Here is a 27733-nt window from a genome sequence, read left to right on the forward strand (position 1 = left end):
ACCAGTCATCACCAGTGGAGTGGAACTGAGCACTTTGCGGTACTTCATTCCTCAAAATGTACAAAGTGGATATTGTGTGACAGGTCACTGAAATTGTTCCTCCTCGCATAAAAATTTGAAATGATACAGGTTTTCAGTCAAATCAAGCAAATCTTCAAAAGAACGAAAACATGAAACCGAAGAGTTCCATGGCAAACATGAAGACAGGGATGAGTAGGGCTGTGACAGGATACTCTTATGACATAGAAAGGTGCTTATGCAAGTTAACCACAGAATAGTACTCAGTTTTTTCATTTGCTGCTTTGAGTTTTTTGTTTTGTTATTGTCAGTATAAAATATTATAGCCTAATTTTTATGCTATTTTTCTGTGTGTTTTTAAATAGTTTTTACCTAATTTAAACATTGGTGACCTCATAGTTTCATTATTATTTCAAATCTGCAGAAAGCTTTTATACCTTCAACTTGTCAAAAAACAACTTGTAAAGGAAAGTTTTATTCTGTGCTCATATCTTATACACAAACACTATGGTTTTTCCTTTTCTATATATTTGATTTTTTTTAACTATAGTCAATTTTTGATGAACTGCCTTATAAAAAATAAAATATAAAGTAGATCCTATAATTTTTTTTAACTCCTAGTTTTGCAGTTCAAAGGATCAAACTGTAAATTAGTCCTGGAACATGTAATAGTAACTGTTCTGTGTAATTGCTGTTTGTATTTACTCAACTTTTGAACTACTGTCATCTCATCAATATATATTAGGAAACAAGTCTGCATTTCAACTTTTCTGTTTTGCAAATATTGTTCCCAGGAACCAGAGACATTTCAGACTGAGTGGAGCCCTGAAGTTAAAACTGTGACACATCTTTCTCAAGTATATGTCTCTGCTTTTTTGTTTTGTTTTTTCTCTTGCAGTCTTTTAGGAATCTGACAAGGTGTCTCAGTGCTGACAGGTAAAACAGTTACAGGTAGAACTGGATAAGTGGGAAGATTATTTGACAGGAAAGACTCAAGGCAGTACAGAACACCGGCAAAACAGGCGGCAACGCCAAATTAAATCCAAGTCTCGACATCCTTTTAATAAATCATTTCATAAATTACAATTGTAATTACAACGGTCACAAAAATACATTTCAATAAAATGGATTTGTAGAAATAAATCAAGAATCACATTAAACCAAGTGTAAAAAGGAACATGCTTGGCACACTTTCTGTTTGGGTCTCAAAAGAAAACTTCGTCAGGATCATAACTGGCAATAAAAAAAAGAGAGTGGTGGGAGGGCTATGATTATCCTTTTTGGTTGAATTTATCCAATACTGCCAGCTAGCATGGATTAAGACCCTCCTACACAATAAAATGGCCAAATTGTCACCCCCCCCCCCCCCCCCCCCACAAAATGTTGTTTTATAATGAAAGACTCACTCTCTATAGCATTTAATATGATGGAAAAAAACAAATATAAATATCTTCACAAAGCACACGTGTGCATTTGTCTCAGAAAAAGTGCTTCATAATTTCCCAATCGTATTGTTTTCTTTTAGGTAAACACCCTTAAACATTATACTTTATTTTAACCCACACTGAAAGAATCCGCACAGTGTCGTGTTTTCAATTCAACCTTCCTGTAATTCGGCATCAAGTAAAAGCATTTACTTTAACCCTCTTGGTAACATGGCACCAGGCCTTCAATGACTATGATCTGCCTGCAATACATTTCACTCAGTATCCTCCTGACTGAGTCTACACCAGGCAGCACCAGTCTTTGAATTACAGAGAGAAACAGCACAAAAGTATTCATAAATACATACATACATACATACATACATACATACATACATACATACATACATACATACATACATACATACATACATACATACATACATACATACATACATACATACATACATACATACATACATACATACATACATACATACATACATACATACATACATAAACTGATGGAGCTGTAGAACTTGCATTAACAATACAAAGTTAACCAGCTTGGATGAAAACTGTCATGTGAGAAAGAAGTCTTTCAAGTTGAGTGTGATTGCAAACTTTAGAGTCTTCACTGGAATGAAGGTGGCTTAAATTTCCTCACTGACGAATAGAAAATAAGCGTTTGTTCTTAAAATAAGACATCTTCATGCTCTATCATAAGCTGCACCACAAGTTTTTGCTGCCTCATGTCATTCAGGGTTGTCAGGGCGTTCTGCTCCGGCGCCTGCATCAGAGTTGGGCCGAAAACGATCCCCAGGTTCTCAGCACTCATTAAATTGTACTTTTCAAACATAGTTACCCTGAAAGACAAAACATAATAAGTGTGTGAGGAAATATTGAAAAGCTAAACAGAACAAAACAAAAAATAAACATATTAAAAAGGTCAAAATGTTGATTTTTTTTTTTTATAAAATCAACTTAAAAATCAGACTTTGTTTGGAAGTTATTGACAAATTCCTTAAACTGAAATCAGTTCCAAGTTCAGGTGGAAATACATGCATATTTATAAAGAGGTTTAAAGACCCCCTCCAATTAAAATCACGTTTTTGGCCTTTTTCTCATGATGGAGGACATATACAATTGCATTTCTGAGTATTTCTGTATTCAAATCGTAAATCAGAAGCAGACGAAAAAATGCAACTGGAAAAAGTTTGGAGCAGGTGTAGGACCTCAATTGCGGGCCACAAGCTCCCTGCTTCGCTCCATCCCGATGCATCCACTTGCAGACAAATAGATCCATGTACGCATTAGTTTTTTTAAAACCTGGCCCAGAACTGTATGGCTGGATAGCTTCAATATTGCTCACCATTTTTGTTGCACCGCTAATATTAGGTTGGGGGTGTGAGGGGCTGTAAACTAGTGGGAGAGAGTGTAAAAATATGGATTATAGGAAATGGAGGATGGCTTACTCCAGGTCAAAGGTTCCATCCATAACTCAGAGGGGAATTTCTGATAAACTCCTGCTGCTCTGCAGAAACTATGTCATAGAAAGCAACACAGTTTTGTTCATTTTTTCCCCAAAAACGGCATAATCATTATTAAGGGTGTATACAGACTGGAAAAATCATTTGTTTTGGACAGAGTCTGCTTAATTTGGTCCGGATTGAGTCCTGAACCTTGCATTTGGTCTCTGTTCGACTGCCGTCAAGGGGAAATTCCTGTTCTGGACAAAAGCTTGTAAACAAAACCATGTGACTAAAGATCTCTTTGGTCTTTGGCTAGGAATTACAAGGGTGGGGGAAAGCAACTAAAGGCAGAAATTATGGAACTTCTGTGCTTTGCAATCCTTGTCGGGATAGTCATTATTTTACTTATTACTTATTTAAACTTTATATTTTGTTGACCAATATTGAATGCCTGCATCAGCATCAGGTACAACACTTTTTATTGCTACTTTGGTACGGCGGATGCTACCGCAAGAGGATTACTGGCAAAATGACAGATAAGAGGATAGGCTGATAAGAGTCTATGACATTTTCAGGAAAACAGTGAGAATCAATGTGGATCACGTTAAAAGATTATTTAGATGAGAGTGCGTTCTTCTAAACACATTACGAGTTGGGATTTTATGGCATTGTTTTTAAGAGAATTCTTTAAGGAACTACAAAGTAGCTTTTAGGATAATGCCACAACAGCGCCGGGGGGGGGGGGGGGGGGGGGGCATGTAACGACACACAGAAAAGCATGTAAGAAGTGTTAAAATAAATGTTCTAACAAATAAACAGCTGGACATTTCTGTTTGATAACACAACACTTGCTGCTTTAGATTTGTCCACGGCTCATCCGTTGTGTTATTTCTAATCTGTTTACATCACGTGACCCCCAGCTACGATACCCATTTTGGTCCTGTTATTCCGCTCCGAGAATGGATTGTGTTCAGACTGAGGAATCTTAAAGTGAACCAAAGCTAAGTCCAATTGGAAACGAACCATGACCACCTCCATAGATGGGTCCAAAAGCGGTTCCTGGTCCTGGACCATAGTCCGCTTGGGTGTATTCAGACAGAAAATTTGTTCTGGGTGATCGGAGGAAACAAACTTTGGCTGGTTCACTTTAAGCGGACCTGATGTGCCCATTCTGAATAAACTCTAATAGATCACTAGGAATGCTTTTAAAATTTATCAAAAAGATGATTGGAGTGGGACTTAAACAAGTATGATGAGCAAAATAAAACAAATAATTAGCAAAAATGTTGAAACAGTCAGTCAAAATGTTCAAAATGCAACAGTTTGGGTTAACCTGCAGCAACAAATGACACTAAACTTAGCTGCTTCCAGGAATTTACTGGCGTGAGGACCAATGGACATTAACTGACCTTCTGAGGTGGGCCATCAGGTAGCGCAGTGTCTCATAGTGTGCTGGGGGGAGCTGAAGCAACCCTTCATGGATGGCCTCCAGTCTGCATTCAGCATTCGGAATTTCTACCCAACACATGAGGAAACCATTTCAGCCTCAGACCCCCACAGTGGTGGAAGAATATCGTCATCAATTAAAACAAACAAAGAGGAGCTCTCACTTGCAGCTTGAATAAATGTGGAGTACAAGTCAAAAGTAATGACTGGAATGGGGAGATCTCTGAAGTAGAGTTTCAAAGCACCCGCAATTATGTTGATGTCTGCATAGGCACTGGCACTGATATCAACCTTCTCGCCATCTGTTGCCATAAATCAGAGAACAATTGACTGAGATTAAACATACGGATAATTATGGAGGAAGGATGAACGATCCAGTGAATATCCGAAAAACAGACAGTGTTCTGTAAGAAACCAGAGATCCAGACTGTGATTGACAAACCTCGATCAAAGGACAGCCTCACATCCTCGATGTGTTCCGAGAAGCCAGACACTCTGTACAGACCTTCAGATTTCATACCTGCAACAGAGATTGACGTCTTTTTACACACAAAAAAATCTAATTTTATCTCATCTAGCGCGAGTTCATTTTTCATTTTGTCCGGTCTGTGGACTGGTTACCTCTCAGTTCTATCTCCCGAATGCACATATCCACCACCATGGGTCGCATGGTGTTGTGAGCTTTGACAAGCGTGGTGAGGTCACAGCTGAACACTTTCTTTATCCTGCGCAGGTCAGGCTGACAGTCACTGGGAACCAGTTTGGAGCACTGTTTGTGTACATTCAGCCCACAATCTAGCACAGCAAAGTAAAGATAAAAAAAGATAGATTAGCCTCAGGCAGATAATAGCAGAATCATCATGCAGGGGTAAGACCTGCAGCTTAAAAAGCTTTCCCATAGTCGGTGATAAACTGCTCAGTCACACAGAACAGCTGCAGCTCTGTGTGCTGCGTCAAAAGTAGATAACAGCAGCAAGGGTGAGGGTTCTCGTTGCAGGTTTGGTCGCATGGAGTGTGTTGTGCTGGAGCACAGCTAGAAATAAGGTTTAGCAGGAGATCTAATTGCAGATGGAGGGGTTCCACTAGAGTCATTCTTCAGAGAAATTTTTTGATTGCCCGAGCCAAGCTCATGCTAAGCGTGATCGTCGTTCACAGACAGAGCAGGGCAAGAAGATAGGAAATGAAAAGAGACTCAAGACAGTGGGGGAGGAGGAATAACGCTCCTCTTTCCCATAGCACACGAGGTGTCTGATGATACCAGTGTTCGCCTCTGGCTTATCAGCTTAGAAAATGTCTCAACAACAAACACTCTGTTTTGGTAAAGAGCAAAACTAGTGCACACATCAGTTTCAGGGCTGAGTCTGTACGGGGACTTAAACTCATGACAGTCCCGATACCTCCCTGAGCTTTTGTAGAGAACCAATCACTTTTTTCAGCTAATTTGATCATTTTTATTATCAATTTGAAAAATCCTTTAAAAATAAATGCATGAAAAATATTGAGACATCAACTTATAGAAAGTCCTCAAAAGATTGGCTTCTTCAGCTTTAAGATTGACCTATGTGGGAATTTTGCATCATGACCTTTTGAACTTTGGGTTTTTCTCTGACCAATGTAAAATGTCTACATTTATTATTTATGATAAATGTTAATACCTTTATATTTACTTGCAGAATTTTATTCTATCACTAGAAATTTTGATTTTCCAAATCATCCAAGACATTAATTGATAAATTAATTAGGAAAACTTAAACAATATCAAACAAATTCTGACATTAAATAACCACATTTCGCATTGAGCTATTCTGATAGATGCTGATATGTAGACAAAAATAACAGTCTCCAAAAAGCTAAATAACTTAGCCCACAAATAAGCCCATTTTATGTGTTCACAGCTTTAAATTATTCTTCCAACAACTTGTAACATTCAGCATAATTTGCACATTTTCGACAACACTAAAACAAACACAAACAGAAAGATTTCTGCACTGACATTTGATGTTGAGAGAGTAAATTGTGGATTTTGAAATTACAAAAGCAACTTTGGCAGAAAGAGATGTTTTAAAATACAATTAAATCCGTTAGTGTATGAAAATCGGAACCGACAGGAGGCTTTTTAGCAATTTACCAGCGTACCAAACAAAGACTAACGCCACAATCAACCCAACTGTGGGGGTTGAGAAACTGAAATGAGAGGATGTTAGCAGAAAATCACATGTTATTTTTATAATCCCGGATTTACATGACGTGAAATCCCAAAATAATCTGCATATTTAGGCTTTATGTTTACCTGAGCAGCGGACCCCCTGGGCGATGAGGCCCCACATGAAGTTTGCACAATATTCACACCAGTGCGGCCCTCGAAAGGTGTGTACCTGTGATCAAAAAAAACATTGTTTAGTAAAGGTTAGCAGCTGCTGCAATCTGAAGAATCACCCCCCTTTGATGGAATGGATTACAATCCAAAAAACCATACAGGACAGAGCCCCTCACCAAATAAGAGCATACGTGTATATAAAAGGCAGCTTAAAGGATTTTCTACAATGTGCATCTGCTGCTCGGCAACCGGATACATGCCGGCCAGCGCAGAGGTAAGCCCTGAATGTCAAAATAACAGATGTAGACCGACTCTGTACCCTGCCGTCACTGATAAGATGAGAAATGGAGCCAAAGGTGGGTGCACGCACATGCACGCACCTTCAGCGCCACTTTGAATAGGTATCAGTGGGCAAGTAAACAAAGACAGCACATGGCAGATGGCAAGTGGATGGTTTTAGACGAGCTTCAAAGAAGTGGTGAACAAAAGAATGGGATCATTTCAACATGCCTGTTAAACTAAACATGAGATACAAGTCCAAGAATGTTGAGTTACCCAGAGGCAGCGTCACCAAATTCCCCTTTGTGTGTTCAGAGAAAAACATAATTGCTGACCACTTTTCAAAGGTCTCACAGCTCTATAACACTTTTTACCAAATTAGCCTGAAACAAAAATAGCTGTAAGTGCTTTAAGATCAATAAAAACTAAAGTGTTCTGCTGTTAATAGGTTGTACGACAGAGCATCCATTAGTTCCCCTCATTGCATTCGAGTGTCAGCTGGATCACTTCTCATCACAACAGTTACAGACACTGAGTTAGCACAGACAAACATCAGCTTTTCATGAATCTATTTACCAAACTGAGGGTTTTTTATTCTTTACCTTAAAGTTGTGGATCTTTTCGTAGGAGCACTGCTTCTCAGGGGTGTCCTTCAGGGCACTCCTTCTCAGCAAAGGGGAGGAGATCTGTGGACAAGATGCCAGCAGTTTAATGGGCTTCCACAAGAGAGTTCCTTTGCTCCCAAGTTTGACTCCTAGAGCCAAAGCCAGCAACTCCTGGTGCTTCCTCTCTTGTTTTTTAGCCTTGTGGGTAAGAAGCTCCACTCCTAAACCTCCCCTGTTTCCGTCAGCCTCCATGCTTGACTCCCAGAGACTCTCCAGACTCTCTGCTGGAGAAAGGTGAGGAGACGGTATGTGAGTTCTGTGCAGCAGACGCTGCTGGCAAAAGCCCAGCTGGGAGGTAGACGCTCCTCTTCACTCCTCTGTGACCTGGGAGAGCGACGGGTGAGAGCCAGCACGTGTTGGAGTCTGCATCTGCTCTGAAACCAGTGGCAGTAGTGAGCATGAAGAGACAGGGGGGGAGCAAAACGGGTAGTGGGCGGCCTGAGGGCAGGAGTGTGCCTCCAACAATGGTCCTCTTTCACACACCCAGAGAGGGAGGAGAGACAGAGAGATCGGTCCTTGATGGGAAGTGGTTGGGATGTTGGGAGTGAGGTGCTGTCAGGACGGCTTCGCACAGCTCAACAGCTCTGTAAAGCAGGATCAATAGTGCAGACGCCCTCTTTATAGCGCACAACACACTCCCATTAGCACACTGCCTTCCGGCCAATTCACTTAGCTGCAGATAAAACTCTTCTCCCAGTGCAGTCTGTCAGCACAGGATTCTCTAAAGGGGTCACTACTCTGGGCAAAGTCAGAGTCAAGACAAAGCCGAGGCCGTAAAGACGCCAGTCTGCGGGGATTCCCCACAATGCTGTCCAGACTGGATCTTCCAGACACTACTGCTGCTCATCCCAATCAGTTGTCTAACAGAACCTCCAGATCTGGACTTTTAATTGAGATTGGGAAAGATTAGGTCCTTAATCCCAACACAGAGTATAATCCACCAGTGCCCAAATCCAAGTAAAATCCCAAAGGAAGCTCATTTTGTTGGTCTGCAGACGTTTAGTTTAATACCTGTGGGGGGCTGTTGCCATATTTACCCAAAAGTTCAGTCAGCAAACAGTACAAGCCATAAAGATGTTTGCTCTGACAAAAAAACATGCAACTCTAATAAAGGTTTAACGATTCATCATATTTTGTTTTTTGCTGATAAGATTCATAGTTGATATTGATTCATTTTGAACGATCCGATTTACTGACCTAAAATCGATCCAGGTTAACTTTAGCTAAAAATTAAACCAGTGTGACTCAGAGATAAGTACCTGGATACTGAACAGTGCAGGTGAAGTCTTCCTGATTCCTTGTATTTCTTGCAAGATAATCAAGTGTAAATTAAATAGGTGTACAAACAAACAAACAAGTAAATAAGAATTTATGGCAAATCCATTCCCATTTTAGTTTCATTAAGTTCAGCCCACTGTTATTTTTCCACATCAAAATAATACAAAAGGAACCCAATCACGTGTGTTGTCCGCTATGATGCACTTTTTACGTTACAGTGAAATAAACCTACCGGGCCTCAATTCAAATGGTATTTTCCAATATCGATATAAACAATTTATTTCATTTTCAAACAATTTTTAATGGGATAGGTTGATCGGATTAACAACCTGCCTCAGACAGATTGTTGTGTTTGTATCGTAAAAATATAGATCAATTTATCAGTTAAGTTGATTAATCGTTACACCCCTAGATAATAACTATACAACACAAACTGGACTTTTTATTAAGCAGTGAGGGCTATTTTAAGTCTAAAAGTGAACTGATTCATTAGGCAGGAAGAAAGTTCAAAAAGTCGGGAAGTGTGGATTTGTAATGAGAAAAAGCAGAGAGCAAAATACCTGCAGGCTCAGATGAAAGACTGCAACACAAGTTCTGAAAAATGAAGACTTTTTGAGTTCCACCCATCCTTTCTATGATGATAAATGAACTCTTAACTGAAAAAGTGACAGAACAGGTGAAAATCGTTGTCACCATTGTTGAAAGTCTTTGACAAGGCCTACGCATGCCATGCAATTTTAGCTATGCAACTAAGTCTGCAGAGACCGATGACAAATAGACAACTCTCAGATATTTTTGCCCCTGGGAGGAAGGGAGGAATGGAGTGCAGGGCTGGGCTGTGTTCTTTGTCTGTGGGCAGATGGCTTCTTGTCTCTTAAAGAAGAGCTTGAAAAAAAAAAAAAGTGTGTGTGTGTGTGTGGGGGGGGGGGGGGGGGTAGACAAAAGGTGGTCCACACTACAAGCCCATGCTTTCATTTCTGTAGCTTGACTCTTTTATTCTACCAAGGCTTTGTGAGGACACAGCTGAGTGAAGAAGAGCCCAGCTAGAGCGCACAACCACCCACAGCTCAAACAAAACAGCTCCTGCACCACAACAAACAGAAAAATGGGCACGTTGTGAGGAGAGCAATAAGAGACAAAACAGAGAGGAAACTGAGTCTTCTTTGAGAACAGATTAAAACAATCAATGCTTTTGTGACTGAGGTCGAATAATAAATAGGGACTTTTAAACATGAGGAAAAAGTTTGCATGACTCCACATTTTAAAGATATATTTAGTCGTGCAGCTAAACTTATCATAGAGCAAATGGCAAAAAGCAAAAAAATGTAAATAAATTCCAACAAAACACATCTTCCATTAAAAAAAATCCTCTTTCTAGAATATTCTAGCACAGTAACATGACTGTCAGGAGTCACGATGAAGAGACACTTATGTGCAAATTCCTGCACATGCAAAGGAACTCTGAACTGTTTATCAACTCAAGCACCCCTTTTCACCTCAGCAAGCACTTTAATTACACCAGGATCCACAGTCATGGCATTATATAGGTATTAACCTGACCCTGAGTAAATACAGATGAATTTTCTCAACACAGTGAAGCTACTGTGGCTGTACGTTCTCAGGGCGTGGCTGTAGAACTGGTAAACATGCAGTTCAAAAGGCAACCACAGATGTGAGCTGAGAGGCCAAGTCTCTGCTTCCCAGGCGTGGGATCGCTGAGCTGACAGAAGACAGCTTCTTTCCCTTTTGAAGGTGACAAGCAGGTGGCTTTCAAGCTGACAGTCTGCCAGTATTACAGCTGACTGAGCTGAGGAGCCTTGGGTCTAAATTTGAGATCTGTTTTCAAATAAATGCAATGTAATTGTCGGAAATATAGCAAGAGGCATGTTTGAAATTTGCTTGCAAAAGAGAGGTTATTGAAAAATTCTGCAAAAAACAGCTTCAGACATCAAGTCAAGCAGTAAATCCAGCTTGGAGGATTACTGCTTGACTGCATTCAATAATGCATTGTTTTTTAAGCAAACAGAGATTAGTCCGCATGTTTTGGTGAGTTTGGGAGCAGCATCACAAAAGTACTGTGTTTGCCAGCCCAAAAAACAAAAAGAAAGGAAAATAATGATATTAATACTGCAAACTACGCTTCATCTATCTGTCCTTGGCTGTCACTGAGTGACAAACTCAGCTGACATTCTTAAGACAAAAAAAAAAATCCCCATAGCAATAAATCATGAAATAGTTCAAGAGGGAGGGGAGGATGAAGAAAATCTAAGCTTCTGCTAATGAAAATAGCTGGCCATTAATCTCTCCAAAAAGACAGGCGGTAATAGTTTAACACTGCCACCTAGTGGAGAGAGCTCAGTCTTGGGCCAGACTTCCTCGATCCTGACTAACAAATCATTCACAGACTCTAATCAGACGACAGCTTGTGAGAACAGTGCAAAACATTGTGTCTGATATGGATGGCAGGCAGAGCAAAGTCTCTGCTCCCTTCGGTCATCATTACCTTTCAGTGTAAGCAACGAACCATGGAAGCAGTGAACACACCCAAAGGCAACACAGGATTACATACATCTCACTCACAAACAGTCTCTTAGAAGAACTCATTTCACTCTAAAAGCAAAGGAAATGTTTCCTATTGCAGAAATTAAGGAGGAGCAAAACATTACATTATCAATGTCAGAAAAGTACAAATTTGTACATTTTTATAGATTAGATTTTCCCTGTCTTTTGATGTAATCCCAGTTGACACTTAGATCAAGGCTCTATGGGTTCTGAACCATCTGTTACACAAATCCTTTTTGGTTGCGTCACCTTGTGGCTCTGAGGGTATATTTGGAGTGCACCCTGATGGACCGTCTTTTGTCTAAAACTCTAAACAATAAAAATACAACTTCTGGTGAACAGCCATAAAACTCACCCTTTCCTCCCTCTGGAAGGTGACTCGACGGGGTTCTGAGCGTGCACGGCTCAGTCGGTGCACCATCTTGTCTTTGATCAGGGACGTATAGCCGAGATGCTCATAGATCGGGTTTGTGGTCATTTTGGCAATGTACTCCGCCGCCTTGGTCTCGATGTAAAGAGTGATGAGGGCATCAGTTACAAGGTCATGAACAGACTCGAACCTCTTCTCTCCAACAAAGTGTTTCCCATCATAAAACAACCTGTAGTTGAGTGTCTGATCTCCAAACCTGGATTAAATGAGCAGATGAAGTCAAATAAACCTTGTTGAAAAAGCTGAGAAAAGTCTGGAAAGTGGGCATGATGCTGTGGATACAGGTAACCTCAAAGCATTGGTACCTTAAGGCCAAGGTGTGTGTCCCTGGCTGTCTTTGACTCTCCCTGATGAGATAAGCACCCTCCACCCCTGCCAGCAGCTGATCTGCATACTCTCGAGGGATCATGCCATGGAACCTAAAGACAAAAACTGAGCCACATATTTCTTTATGATGGTCAAACATGCGCAAAAAGTAGTCCCACTTACTCTCTGCCATAGTATTTAGGTCTGGTCTCCATCTGTAAACCAGAGGAAGAAATATTACAATTAAGACTGTGTGAAATATAGAGGACTCCAAACCACAGCCTCAATGACCTCCATCTGTGCCCCTGCGTCTGTTCTCAGCCGCCAAACCATAAAGCCAAAGCACTGAGTGTGGAGATAAATTAGAGGCAACAAAACAGCAGGTAGAAAATGGCCAGCTGCAGAAAATTAATATCAAGTGTTTTCCGGAAGGATAGCTTTGAGGGACTTGACTCCTTTGGGTGGGGACATTTTTGCACCTGGATGTGGTTTGGTGGCTGTCCACTCTGCACAACAGAGAAGAGATGGTTGAGGACCAACGTGCTGCAAATGTTACACAGCTACAACAGCTGAAAAAAAAGATTACAAATCATCAAAAAAAATAAAAATACAAAACGAAACCAAAAACAATCAACATAGTCCATTCCATAATTTACACCAGGGGGCTGGTTTGAAAATAAATCATACCTGGAGCCAGATTAGTTAACCAAGTAACCACTGGGTGCCTTTTTACCCAAGTAAACTACTATTCCATCCAACGTAAAACCATATAACAGAAACAAACATATTTACACTGAGGCTAAAAACCTTTCTACACCTGAGATATATGCAGAAGAAATTTATCTGGACTTTATAATTTAGTTTCAAGTCAAACTGGGGTCAGAAACTTCTGATTGACAACTGACCGGCTTTTGATTTGAGCAGTCTCACAGTATGAAATAACAGGCATGTTAGTGGCTATTTGCAATGTTAAAAAGTAAAGGGCTAAATTAGGTCTTATATGCAGCAAGGCTGTCCAAAAACTGGCTTCAAAAAAGCCGAATGTAAACCAGCAGGTCTCGTGACCACTTACTCCATCAACCTTTTTACCTCTATGGGGTCTGTTAGCCCTCCGACTATCAAATACTCCACTAAAGAGGCCCTTTATCTCCTCAATCCAACACATCACCAACAAAATGACTTTACCTGCTTACTTGTTTGTGCTTATTTGGATTTGTACTCTGAACCATTTCGTTATTATTGTTTTCTCTTTTTGACTAGCACTGCATCTATATCATTTAATCTTTTTGGTTGACTTTAGCCAGGTGGTTTATCTGTCTACACTGTAGATTAACCACACCAAGGTTGACTAGCAAATCAACTAAGACCCTTGTTTTCAAGTAAACCGTGGTTCGCTTGCTTTGGTCCACACCAGAGCTCAGATTAACATCAGCCAAAACATAGTAGACTCAGAGTAAACCCAGTATGTTTTGGATTTAAGAAACCTGATATAAACCCTTAGTAAAAAACATTTCCATATTTATGTTTTGTAACGTTTAAAACATTTTCACCTCCATCAGGAGACACTTATTCTGATTGTTGACGTGTCCTGACTTCCTGCCACTCTTGCAGAATATAGCAACGAAGCTCCCCTAATGGATTTGTTCACATGTTGAAGTATCCCTTTGAGCTCACCCAGTAATCTCACAAAAACCAACCCACAGCTTTGACTTTGCTCCTGACAGTGGGAGATGATGCCAAAAAAAAAGGATGCAGGAGATGTAACGGATTTTGCAGAATAGTTCGAGTTCCGCTGTCTTGTTGTGGCTGCGCGGCAGAGGCTGGACTGCATTCCAGAAAAACCTGGCAGAAAAAAGCTAACAAAACAGCTGCAAGCTTCTAAGCAGGATTTACCTCTTAACTTAACTCTTTTTTTCTGTCTTCAACTATCTTTTCCTGTATTTCTGTTTTTGAGAAAATCTTTATAAAAAAAAAGGGTTGAGGATCGTCTTTTTAAAAAAACAGTGTGGTGTATAGATGCATTAAAGCAATCACTCACGAGGCCTTCAAAGAAAAGTTTGAAAACCACCACCACTCCTCTCAGGTTTCCAACGACTAATCTGGTTCTTAGCAAGATTTTTTTTCCATTTTAATACTTTAGAAAAACAGTTGTGTTTTGGTGCAGGAGTAGCGTGGCTCCAGACTGGTTTAGGATACAGAAATAAAAAATATAAAACTAATGGGGCCATTAACAATCTCAGTGGGTTTTGGTTTCTGACCAAACAATATGAGGTGACATTGTGCAGTTGCATAATTGAAACACAGATGGAGTTAATGCTTTAGTTGCATGACCACTGGATTTGTTTTCCATTACATCCCCCTGTAATTACAATCCCACAATTGTTTTTGCGCATATTTGCCCGCTAATGTCAAGCTGTGTGATATTACTAGAATTAAAACATTTATCAGCTAGATTTATGATTAATGCATGAAATCTGGAATTACATCTGTAAAAAATTACTTCTGAAAAAAGGAATTTCCCACCCAAGTATAAAACATACATTTTGCCCCTTCTTTTCACTCCTACTCAGCCTTTAAACTAACTGAGTTTTTCTTTTTTTTCTTTTTTATTTACTAGATATGTACTAACCTCCTGAGGACACGTGACCCTCTTTGGTCTTGGGGCCTCTTGCTGTAGCTGGTATACTGACAACAGAAAGGAAAAACACTGATAAAATTTGTCAGTTCTTAATGAGCTATAAACAGATCAATATTTCTCTCCCCAGATTATTCAATTTGTTTTGGTAGACAAATATGGTAAAGATATAGATCAGAGAAACAGAAAATACATTTTTATAGTGTTTATAGAGAAAACTTGTAGGCAAAAATATATATTATCTTTTGGTTCTTACGATTCCATGAGCAAAAGTATAAAAAATTGCAAAATATGGACAACTCTATGTACTTATAGCTGCAGCCATTGTTATGAGGAGGGGGCGCAGACATCACATAAGGTGACGTAGAGCATGCATCAGAAGCAACATACAGTACGTCTCTGGTCCAGTGTTCCAATCCTGAACTTTCTGAGTGAGTTAAGGGTTAATACGGAACCAGTCATCGTAAGTAAAGCTGACAATCCCTGTCCTTCTATCCTCCCCTTTTTTCAAAAGGCACATTTTTGACTTGGATGTTTTTTTCTATGCTTTTCCCACTCTACAAAGCCACGCTGCTATGCTTGGGACCCCTGGCATTGAGAACCCTTACCACCATTTGTACCCCACTTGGTGTCTTAGAAGACACACAGCAAAAACAGGTCTCTTAGAAATAAGTCAAAAATTCCTACCCCATTGACAGATTTTCTTTAAATAAGAACAAAAAATATGTCAATGAAAAACGGTCTTAGTTTGATTCTTATTTTGATAAAAACATTTTAGTATGTTTTCCCTAACTAAGATTATTTTGCTATTGAACAACTTTCCTGATATGATCGTTTTTCCTAAAAACACAGAAGAAAACAAGACAATTTTTAATAAAATAAGGTATTTTTACTTTCTGAAGATTCAGAAGTTTTTTCAGTGCACAGGCCACACCTTGTACATTATAGATGTCAGAATATCTTCAAGGGCTGCAGTGCATTTCTTTTATTCCAGCAGCTTCCCTGGTTTTTCAATTTTCTGCTTTTCACAAAAGTATTCTTATAATAACATTTTTCTAGTGACATATGTAATAGAAGTTTGTACTGATGTTCAGCAGTGTTTTCTATGCCTGACTAATTTGCACTCTTTTAGTAAATTAGACTGATGTCCTAAAAAACAAGCTGTGATGCAATGGAATTGTGCAAAAAATTGTAGAAATTGGTTTAAAAACAGAAAGAAATAACAGAAATAAAGCATTTATACCACAAGATTAGTTATTTTTGATAACCCCATTTGTCCTTTCTGCATTTGGACCTTAATTATCTATTATTTCACAAAATTCCTTGTCTTCAAACCAGACTCTAACTAGGAAAAACCCGTTTATTGCAGCTTTTGAGTGCAGAAACTGTTGTTTGTGGCTCAGTCCTCACTGTGGCAGATTTTCCTAGCAGGGGAAGGAAGACTCCTCATTGTGAATGATTGTACTTTTTCAAGCTGACTTAAGCCAACCAGCAAGATCTGGATAGCGTCCATTTCTATCACACCGACACCTCTAAAAATATCTCCATAGAGGGCCAAAGGATACAGATGGATGACTTTACTAAAGGGCAATCATCGGAAAATTCCGCAATTTGCCTTCTGATTACAGGAACAGATTTGAGTAAATAAAGATCTATCAATTGTAATTAGTTTAATGTGCATCACACGAACTCTGAAGAGTCCCAACGTTTCATCCGTGAGGAAAAAGAGGACCTCATTGTAGCTGATCCCTTTTGCAGGTAGAGAACCCTATTTTCTGAGATGCCGGTAACCTATTTTACTTGGGAATCTACTGATTTGCATTTGTTGAGTGAACATGCTTTGTGGGCGATTGTGTCTTTTGTGTATATATGTGAGTGTAGCCTTTTGGAAAATGCAGTGTGTCGAACTGCGGTGTGCTCAGCAAGACCTAATCCTTCATAGTATAGAAACTTCCCCATGAGAAAGTGTCCAGATTACAAACAGATGATAATATTTACAGCCAAAAATAAAAAAAAATATTGCCCAATTTTATTTAAAATAAACTAGTTACTCACAGTAGGACTTCCATATGGGGGGCTGATAATCATCAGGGTCTGTAAAACATGAAAATCAAGAACATTAATGTCTTAAACTCATGCATGATGCCCTTCCTCCCTAGAAACATAGACTCCCTAAATTATTGTATTAAGCAGGAGCTCGTTGTCACAACTATGTCAGTGTTGTTTATGTCTTTGCTATAATTAAGCATACGCCTTTATACTGCACAGCTGCCACTTGAGAAAGAAAAGACACATCTAATCATTGAGTCACCTCCAGGCCAATCAATATGAATGTGTGCTTTTTGTGTGTGTGTGTTAAACATTGTTTTGCTCACACACATGATCTATATTAATCCGATGCAGGAGCTCAAAAACACAACATCTCATTATAAAGATATGAGCACAAGCATGTCAGTCAAAGTTGAGAGAGGTAAACAAAGAGGAGGTTCCTCTGCAATATATGTTTACATTGTGAACTTTGTTTGTCCGTTAACCCAAGACTAGAAGTAAGTATACCTGCTCTGCCATATTTCATAACATGACCCTCCTAAAACACACCCTTTTCCTGACGTTCACTACTGAAGCAGGCTGTAACAAGAACAATAATATGCTTTTTTCCAACACACACAGTATTAAATCAGTTTCTTTATATTTTCCGACAGAGAAACTCCACTTGGAAAGTATTGGAAAATATAAATCGTAAATGTCAGTGTTGTTTTTCCACCATAACAATCACTTATCAAATCTAAAAAAACAAATAGAAGTGATGAGTAACCAAGGTAACCTAAACACAAATAGGTGTTCAGATAATACGATCATTGTGTAATATGTTAAGGTTTTGAATGGGGAGGTTATGAACTGCATTCAAAAACATTGCTTACTGGCTTGATCCCCTCTTGTTATAGATAAAGAGCTTATATGGCCCAATGAATTCCATTGTGGGAAACTGCATCCTTTTACATCTGCAAGACTGCAACCGGAGCTGATAGCAGCAACTTAAGAAAGTGCTTTTTATCCCAGCAGATTCACTGCAGCACTGCACTGTGGGTTTCCCAGAAGTGGTTCTGTGCAGCACTGCAAAAAAATAAAAAAAAATAAAAAAGCCTGCGGAAGAAGTGCTGAGCTGCACGGATGACCAACTAAACCGAACTTCACGAAGAATCCAGCAATTTCAAAAAAATCATTCATGATAGCTCATCACATTGTAGTGATATCTAAAAGTAAAAAGAAACATCTGTAAAAAAAAAATAAAGGCTAAAAAAAGCTTTTAATTCAATTTTCGATTGGTGACATTAAATTCTCTATCCTTAAAATCCAGCAACAATCTGTTAGCCAAAATAAAGTGCTTCACGAAACTAAAATGTACTCCACAAGCCATGGATCTATGATATAAATACCACAATGGAGAATATGACAGACTTAATTATCATCTGTATAATCACCACGTGTGACATTAAAGTGATGCTAAAGAAGATGGAGAGGTGACAGGGTGGTTCAAGGGAGTGTGCAGATGTTGTTTTAGTACAAAGAAAGACAAACATCGCAGCCTTTGGAGTGAAGGAAACCAACTCATCTTGAGTCAGCCAACTCATGGTTTTCAACTAGTTCACCTCTGGAACTTTAAATTCCCTCGGTTTTATTATTATTTGTGTTGTTATGCAAGACAGTTTATTTCCCGCAAGAAGGAGGAAAATTCTTCTCGTCTACAATTTTTCAAATTAGTTTAAATCTGCACCTCATTGCCAAATAGTACATAGCACAATCCGACATTTTGTTTTTTTCGGGCACAAACAAGTAGATTTGAGAAAAGGAAGACAAAGACTCTCAGACAACAGAACGATCTTTTTTGTCAGATACATTGGCTGCTGAGACAGTGCCAGAAGAAAACTAGGCAGTGAATTTGAACGTCAATTTCACAAACTGAATAATGAATTAAAGAGAACACTGGATTACAAATATATATTGAAAATGAAAATGTGGTTGGGTAAATTTAACTTGCTTGTTTTAGAAAACCCAAATTGGGGTTTTTAATTGGTTCTGAGGTGTGAAGAAAATGAGCAAGTCTGCTTGTCAAGCATGCAGACAAGGAAAACAGACTAAATCATCTGAGGAAATTAAAACATTCAGTTTTTTATTCATCCCCATCTTTGTCATGATTTATTAAATCCATTAAACTGTGTAATGAGTAAAAAGACTTTCAAAAGTAAAGATTATAAATGTCTTTGCGACTGTGAAGCAATAACAGTCTCATAACCTATGTTGTATATATCATGATATACTATAAATACCACACAAACGAGTAAAACAGCAGTTTTTTGAAGAATACATACAGCTCTCACTAAATATTAAATACTACAGACATCCCTGCAGATGACTCTGAGCCGCTGCAGAAGAATTTAGTGAACTGTTTGCAAAATGAGTCATGATGGTCCAGATAAAACTTGTTCATTTGAAGCATTCCTTTGTATTCATCCTCAGATTGAAGCCTCAACGGTCTACAACAAAATAAAAATGTGGTTATTTGCTTCATTTAATCAAATGAGCTAGCGCTTTGTGGATCTGTGAGATGAGTTTCAGGTAGATTAACTGCCAAACTCATTACCCGCAGGCTGCATCAATATTACTGTAAAACTGAGCTGCTAAATTCTGTGCACCTCTGTTGAATTTTCATCTGTTCCACGCTGTAAATGCAGGCACTTCTTTGCTAAACTGCAGCAGGAATTTTGAGTGAAAAGTGTGTAAAGGATTTTTAAAAATTACAGAAAAATACTGGCTTATGCTTAAATCATTTACTAAAATTATATCTGCTTTTAAAGTTGACTTTGTTACAGCTAAAAGACAATTTAGGTGCCCACAATTGCTGCCTGCACTTTTTGAAAATGACACAAAAAGGAGGTAGATGCTTTAACAAGACATGCTGCTGCACAAGCTCTCTGTTCCACTATGAAAATTAAACTAAATAGCTTTCAAGCTCATTTTGCTGATAAATGCACATGCTGTCTTGGAAAACGAATCATTAAATACTGATACTTTGTCACTGCGGCTTTTCTAAGGAACGCAATTTCACCTGGTCAGCTGCCAAATAGTTTCCTTTAAGCGTAATTCTTGCTTATGTCAAATTACATTTTAGTCTAAAATTCTGCAGCAGCTTTGGCCACATGGGAAAAAATGTGCTTAAGGGGTCTTTTTTTTATACACTGACACATAAACAAAAGCACAAGCACACACCCAGAAATACAAAGGGCTTCAAAAGGAATTTTAAAGTAGTTTAAACTGCTTCTGTCGTGATCTGCTGCTGCCAGAAGCATGTTCTCCAAAAAAGAAACCAGTACACTTTTAATTTGGGTTGTCCCCCGTTACCCACAAGTCAGAAATATTCAATATTATGATTACCAGAAGGTATTTGCTTTAATGACAAAGAGAATGCTTGATGAATGAAGATGGAGGTGGGACTTTTATCCTAGGAGAAAATGTTTTCTCTGCACTCCCTCCACACGGAAAAACACATGGAAAAAGCTATTCAACCTGCAAGGACTTTTGCAGGGGTGCTTTAATTACATGTCTGATAAAAGCTCAGGTTTTGAGTTGGCACAACATGCCAACCCTAAAACAGCTGATCCTGGCAAACGTCCAGTCACGATCAAACAATGTGTCATTGTGTTTCTCCTTAAAGAACCCTTGTTTTTACCCATTCACCCACAAAATGTTTGGCTCATAGTAAATGAATTTGTGTTTTCTCTTTTTGAGGTTCATCTCCCATCTCTAATGTGGAACATCAAGATAGATTACTCTCCAGAATGCCCGCATGGGACAGAAAAAGCAACAAAAAGAGGCAGTACATTCTGTGGGTCAAGATTTGGGAACATATACATGGCTACATCAGCAGCTTTGGAGCTGATTTAATAAGCAAGTGTTAACATGTTCTTGTGCTTTTCTTTCCCACTGTCTGATCACAATAATTCTCAGATGTTTCCGCAAAGATGTTGGTCTGCTTTTGGCCCAAATCACACATTCAATATTCAGTTCAAACACATTAAAAACATGGTATTTTGAAGTGTCTGCATGCTTTTCACAACAATAAGACTAACTTGGCTCTAAAACAGGTATTGAGAACTGTTTATTCCATTCTGACATGATGAGTTGCTATATATGAAAAATAAAAATAAAGATAATAGACATATTTCCAACAGTCACCGGTAAATATAGGTAAAGTATACGTAAAAAGAGCCGCAAATAAGCTTAGTTTTTGTCTTTTTTTGTTGTGACATGGAAAAACGATAGGCATAGAGTTTCACAAACAGACATTTGTCTTTTGACAAATGTCTGTTTGACAAATGTCAATCACCTGACATTTGTTGTGTACCTGTTGTGCTATAGGGAATGCCACATCCAGCGTGAGTCTGATGTGAAGCTATAAAGCAAAAGAAAGTCCACGTTATAATTGACTAAACATCTGAAAACCACGAGGTGACAATACTTTTTGTGACACTCGACATTCATTTTATTTATTCCTTGACAGCAGCAACTAAAACCACACTATTAATCCTCTTAATGACATCTTAAGGATCCATTCCAATGAAAATTGCGCTTTTGGTGTTTTTAACATGTTCTTGTTGTGTTTTTTCTGATGACTGAGGATATATGTCAAGACAATTAAGCCTAAAATTGCATGTTTGAGTGTCTCTTGATATCGTTGTGAATCAGAAGCAGCAGAAAAAATAGTGTTTAAAAAGAAGCTCATTTTTTACGCAGGAAACATGCTGGACAGTGGGCCAATGACCAGCTCCCTGCTCCGCTCCATTCCGATGGATCCACTTGTAGACGACTACATCCATGCACGTCTTTGTTTTCCTCATTTAAGCTGGCATCTGGCATTAGGTTGGGGGTGTGAGGAAATGTAAACTCAGAGTTTTCAGCAATGAGGAAGGGAAGCGGGGCGGGGTTACTCTGCGCCAACGGTCCAGCCCAAAACTAAGAAGTGAATTTCTGAAGAACTCCTGCCGCTCTGCAGAAACTATGTCCGAGAAAACAACAAAATTTTTATTTTATTTTTATCTAGAAACGCCATAATTATAATTAAAAAAATCACTGGGAATGCTTTTAAAACAGATCAAAAGAGGAACATAGTGGGACAGAGTGGGGTTTTTGGCTTCTAAGGCAAAACCAACCCAACTCTCATAGTATTCATTAATATTTTTAACTAACCTTTTTTAACCTTTTTACACATACACAACTTGGAATTTTTTATATTAAAATAACTGAAAAATAAGTTGAGGTAACTGTTAACAAAACCTTTATTTTTTGTCCCAGTGGTCTTTTAAAATGATTGTGTGGTTTTTAGCCAAAATCAAAAATACATATTTTTTGTAGAGCAGCAGGGATTCATTGGAAATTCGCCTCTGAGTTGTGGGCAGGACCGTTGGTGCGGAAGTTAGCCTCTGCTAATATTCCATCATTTCTTTGTTTACACTCTCTTACAGCCCATCACAACCCCAACCTAACATTACTGGTGCAACAAAAATGGGGAGCAATATTTGAGCTATCCAGCAGTACAGTTTTGAGCTCAGACGATGAAAACAAAGACTTACATGGAACTATTTATCCGCAAGTGGATGCATCAGAATTGGAGCAGAGCAGAGAGACTTTGGCCACCCATTTTAGCTGCTGCATCACAAATATGAGCTTTTTTCAAACCGTGGATTTTTATCTGATCCTGAGCCATCATGATTTAAATAAAGAAATACTCAGAAACGCGGTTTTAATCTTACATTCTTTTATGTGTCCTCCATCATCAGAAAAATGCTACAAGAACAAACACCAAATACATGATTTTCATTGGAGCAGATCTATTTTGCTAAATAAAAAATAATTTCAGTTTGTGGCTATTTGAATAAATAAAAATGTAACAATTTAAAGATTGATTACGACAAGCAATGTAGCAAATGTTCATAAGGTCACTTGATATGAGCAAAAAATATCTGTGATGCTACTGTATAGAATTTAAAATGATAGACTGACACAATGTGATATATGGCTCACAGAGCCAACAATAAGGCAATACAACTGTTTCATGATTTATCCCAGTTCTTTGTTCTAGCAGAGAAATATGTTTATCAACAAATATTTGGCCTTAGTGCCAGTGTATTAATACAAAATGCTGTGTTATTGGTATTTTCCTGTCTTCCCCATGTACTTCAGTGTATAACAGATGTGCAGAGATAGATACACTGGGTGTACATTTTGATTACCCTTGGGTACATGCATACAAACAGGAATGACAGCAGCATAGAAAATATCATTTTAGAACATTTTTTTTGGCTAGCGTCAGCTGACCAGATAATATATGACAGGTGTGAGGCTGTCTTTCAGGGGTGAGCTTGTTTGATTCAGCCAATAAAAAAAAAAAAAAACAAGAAAAGGAAAAACCTTAGGGATCAGGAATGAGAACACACTGTGTAAATTCTGTACAGAACATGCTTTTTCTGCCATTGATGCAACCAATCATATTAGTGACAATTCTCCAGCTCTGTGTGTGTGACAAACATGCAGCCCTTTATGAATTACCCTGCAGAGCAAGAAAAACTGACATGTCCTCGGTAGGACTGGCAACCTGTCTACTACCCCCCCCCCCCCCCCCCCCACACACACACACACACAAACACACACCCCTTCAGCCCTGAAGGGGATAAAGAAAAATGGATCCTAGGATGAAAACATGTTGAGGCAAATTGCAACATTTACAAGAAACATTTGCAAAATCCTGTTTAGCAAACAGCATCTATGTAAGTACATGGCTGGAACTCTGTTCCTCCGATTAGTTTTTTTTATTAAGGTCAAAGAAGCTGTACAGTTCAAGCCATGTCCCTTTGATTTTCTACTACCTTCCTCCTTCTAAAGGGATCTGCAAAGTGACACATCCTGTTATGCATTTACGTTGCAAGAACATGCAGGAACATCTCTGTGCTCCAAAAGCAGCCAGTAAACCTAATCGCTCAGAAACAAAAGGGATGAATGCTGCCAGAAGAATTTATAGCAGTGAAAAAAAATTGGAGGAAACATCAATAAATCAATGTTTACTTCCCTAAACTAATTATTGTGAGAACAATCAGAGGCATGGGGGCAAATTTAATGAATGAACTTTGTTTCTGTACAATTCTCCAAATAAGAAGCCCCCACGAAATTCACGTTAGAATGATATGCCTCATAGACGAGATTATTGAAATGTTGTGTCTTTTTCCAAAAGAGCTCTGCACAGAAATAATAACACCCCTGCGACAATTACTCCAAATCTGGCAGCACTGCATCTTGTAACCCCTGATAATTACATTGCAAGTCCAACTGTAATGACAACTCTCTCGGGCCGCAGATAGACAAGACTTTCTTCTCAAAGCAGCAGTGGTCAAATGCGGCTTTCTGAAAATGCACACATGATATAATGTTTTGTGAGGCATGTGGTTACCACAGGCTGGATGAGCTTGGAAATGATTGTCTGTCCCGCCCACATGGGCAGCACCTTGGGAAATGTGACGCTGTAATGTGGCCTGGCTGGGATGCAGAGACAGTAAAACAAACACTGTGTTTTTTTACCCTCATATCCTTCTCCCTACCAAACTCCCACATCCAGCTTTTCCTAGAAATATCAAACTCAAAAACTATGTGTGTGCTTTAATGTGACATTTCCTTTCTTATCATCCCACAAAAAAAAAAAAATATCTCACCGCTACTGAGTTTTGACATTATCCTGGCAATCGTGAGCAGCTCACTGAACCAAAAGAAAGTTTCTATTTGGGTAGCTGATCCAAATTTTTTTCCCTTCATTCTGTGAAGGCCAGAGTCACATTTTAGATCAGAATTTTGCACAGTGTGTCTGCACTGTAATGCACCTGGGGAAACAGCAGCAAAGTCTCACATTGGCCTGTGCCTTCCATGCTAGAAGATTCAACAGGAGTTTTGTGCTCACTTCAGCACTTTAAATTGTCTGATGTCACTCCAAAACTGCATTCCAGATTTTTTCGTCTTCAGAGAACATCTCACTCTGGTGCGTTTGTAAAAAAAAAAAAAAAATGGCAGTCAAGCAGGTAGAAGGTCAATAAGATTGGCGGTTCAAGGATAACAAACACTCAAAAGCCTTCCTCAATGTTCCCATCCAGTCTCCAACACTGGTCAATCCACTGCTGATACCAGTTATTTCTGAGACCAAATGCTTTTCCATGATTCTCCAAAGATTGTGCGAAGAGATGTGCATTTGTGGGACATTTAAAGGAAATTTCAATGTTCTTCTTTTTCTTTTAATCCCAAGTAAATAAAGCATTTGAATGACTTTATGTAACACAATGTAGAAGTTTGGTAACAGCAAATGAAGCAAGTAGTAATACATGTAATCTGAAATAACAAAAGCATCTAAGTAGATTTTAATTTAAACAAATAAATTCAGATTTAATCCTCAATTAGATTAGTTAACTCTTACCAGAGGACATGGATGAACCTGAGAGGCTGGAGTTGCTGGATGCTGCCATCCCAACCAGTGAGTTTTGCGCCTTGGTCACTCCCGTTTGGCCAAAGTAGGCTCACAGCTCGGGTGCGGCGGTGCCTCCATGTCAGTCCGTTTCACCCCAGATCACTTGATGTTTCCTCTCATCCTGATCCCCTCCGTTTGAAGGATCCCTTCGGCTCGGATCGCTGTGCGCCTCAGCGTGCAGCCGCTGCCGCATTCACTGACGCTGCAGACGCAGGAGAGTAGACAGGCTGCAGGGATACGTTTGGTTGATTATTCGGCTTTTCTTGACACTCAAAAGAAAACGCTTGGGTCTCTGCCGCGGACAGGCGCCATGGTTCCCATGTGCGCCGCTTGTATGGAATATTTGTTAATTTACGCACCACCGCGTCGACGCGCCTTAAAGAGAAAGTTTGGAGCTGTGCAGACAAACGGAAAACAAACAACCGACCTACCTCAGTCTGCAAGAATCCCAGACTGTTACAGTGTCTTCTCCTGTTAAATGAATGATTCGTTCAACCAGCCAAACCACGTGTGATCAGTTCCTGAACTGCATGACATTTTTTTCCAAATGTCATAACATTCTACTTTGCGTTAAAAGCGCCCTATGGGTGATGTTTACGCGCCATCTGGTGGATTGATGAAAGAATTGGGAAAGAGAACCAAGGAATCCTTTCAAAAGAAGCCCAAACATTTATTTCACTTTATTTGAGAATAAATATCTATAATTGAAGACTAGGCCAAAAAAACTGTGGACTCTTTACTGTTAGGCCAGCTCACTCTCATATTCTGGAAATGCACAGAAGCTGTTTCACAAATGCACACGCTCCGGATCACAAATATATTTATGCAAACACGTAAAAAAAAAAATCACAAATGCACATGAACGGTTTCACAGCAAGCAATCTGGTTCACAAACAGTTTTTTTTTTCTCTTTTGGGGATCTTTTATTTGAAGTATAAGTGAATTGAAGTAAATCCACTTTCTAGAACTTAATGTTCAAAAGGTATGGATGTGGTCATTTTTGAAATGTCACATTTGACATAATATCAGTTCACAATTTTTGTCTTCTCCAGTCTGACTTTGAGCAAGTTGTGCAGAACAGTTGCACTTTCAAGTCGCCAATAATTCTTATTTTAAAAGGCAAATATTCTTTACTTAGTTGCCTACAATATAATAGGTAGGCCAATATGAATTACTTTGAAAATCTCTAGAACAGAAAACATTTTTAAATAAATGACCAATTCCCTTTCTGAAAGCATTGCAACCTGACTCTTTTTTTCAGCATGACCATCTTCTTCATCTTTTCCCCCTTCCCCCTTCCCCCTGCACTGTGGGAAAACGTTTAACTTAAAAAAAGCAAACTTTATTTATTTCTGCATTTAATCATTAGTAGGTATCTCTTTAACAGAGTAATGTAACTATACTCTTGGTTCCTCTTTTCTGAGGTTTTGTCATTATAAAGTTATTAGCTCACTAGCACATTATCAAAACTGACAGGCCACAATAAAACATTTTTAGCGTCACTTGAATTTGGCACATAGAGTCAGATTCATGTATGTGTTACATGCACAGCTTCCACTGGCATTGAAATTGGTTTCAGTACAATCTGAACACGATCAGACAAACACATATACTTGACCGCCGATAAAAACGCTCCTTGAGCATGGATGTAGATGCATTTTAAGATGGTGTGGTCAGTCGTGACAAAAAAAGGTGTGAACGTTGTGAAGACACAAGAAAAAAATACACCACTGTTTGGATAAATTCTCTACTGATTTTCTTAACCCACAACACCCCTTTCAGGATCACAAGATTGCACACAATCACTCCCATTTTAGAGTAAATAGTTAGCCCATGAGGCATATTTTGAACTGTGGGAGGTGACTGGAGAAAACCACACATATATGGGAAGAAGATTCAAACCCCGTAAGGGACTTGAACCCAGATCTAAGCTGGGACGTGAGCCAGGGCCTTTTTGCTGAGAGGAAAGAGTGCTAATCACTGTTCCACCGTGCACACAGTGCCACTGTGCATAATCTGTTTTTAATTTTAAATTTCCACAAGCAGTAGACCTCGAAAAAGGAAAACTATATGTGTGTCTGTGTCTTTGATGCTCTGCTGTTTCAAGGGGCCCACAGAAAACACCTTAACTGTTTGTGCCTTTACAGAAAAAAGAAAAAGCGTGACTGCATGTGTGGTTCTAAAATACTTATAACTAATATGAGTAATGTGAAATGACTTTTTAAAAACAGAAATGCATTTTTTTCTCTCTTATATTGTAATCACACTGATAGAGATAGATAATGCCTACTGATTTTTTTTAATGTTATTTATATTATTTTGCAATTCAGAATTTACACGGAC

The 27733-nt window shown here is 38.9% G+C and overlaps 1 protein-coding gene across 4 annotated transcripts; it reads right to left on the reverse strand.

The window, feature by feature from the left end:
• Positions 1-1054: 1054 nt before the first annotated feature.
• Positions 1055-25960, reverse strand: chn2 (chimerin 2). 4 transcript variants are annotated; one of them, XM_020710122.3, is made up of 15 exons: positions 25822-25960; positions 25340-25617; positions 21236-21283; positions 16888-16926; positions 14827-14882; positions 12381-12412; positions 12197-12310; positions 11817-12087; positions 7559-7642; positions 6651-6735; positions 4982-5155; positions 4803-4880; positions 4525-4662; positions 4324-4429; positions 1055-2308 (listed from the first exon to the last, which is right to left on the reverse strand). In XM_020710122.3, exons 2-15 carry the CDS (start codon positions 25386-25388, stop codon positions 2137-2139), a joined length of 1446 nt encoding a protein of 481 aa, XP_020565781.1. In that variant the 5' UTR covers positions 25389-25617; positions 25822-25960; the 3' UTR covers positions 1055-2136. The 4 variants fall into 4 exon arrangements, with proteins under 4 accessions (XP_020565781.1, XP_078788916.1, XP_078788917.1 ...); XM_078932790.1 differs by lacking the exon at positions 21236-21283; XM_078932791.1 differs by lacking the exon at positions 21236-21283 and having other exon boundaries at positions 25340-25592; positions 25822-25939.
• Between the last annotated feature and the right edge of the window lie 1773 nt (positions 25961-27733).

Source organism: Oryzias latipes, chromosome 16, assembly GCF_053564925.1.
Source record: "Oryzias latipes strain Hd-rR chromosome 16, Olatipes_Hd-rR_3.1".
NCBI classification, from domain to species: Eukaryota; Metazoa; Chordata; class Actinopteri; order Beloniformes; family Adrianichthyidae; genus Oryzias; species Oryzias latipes.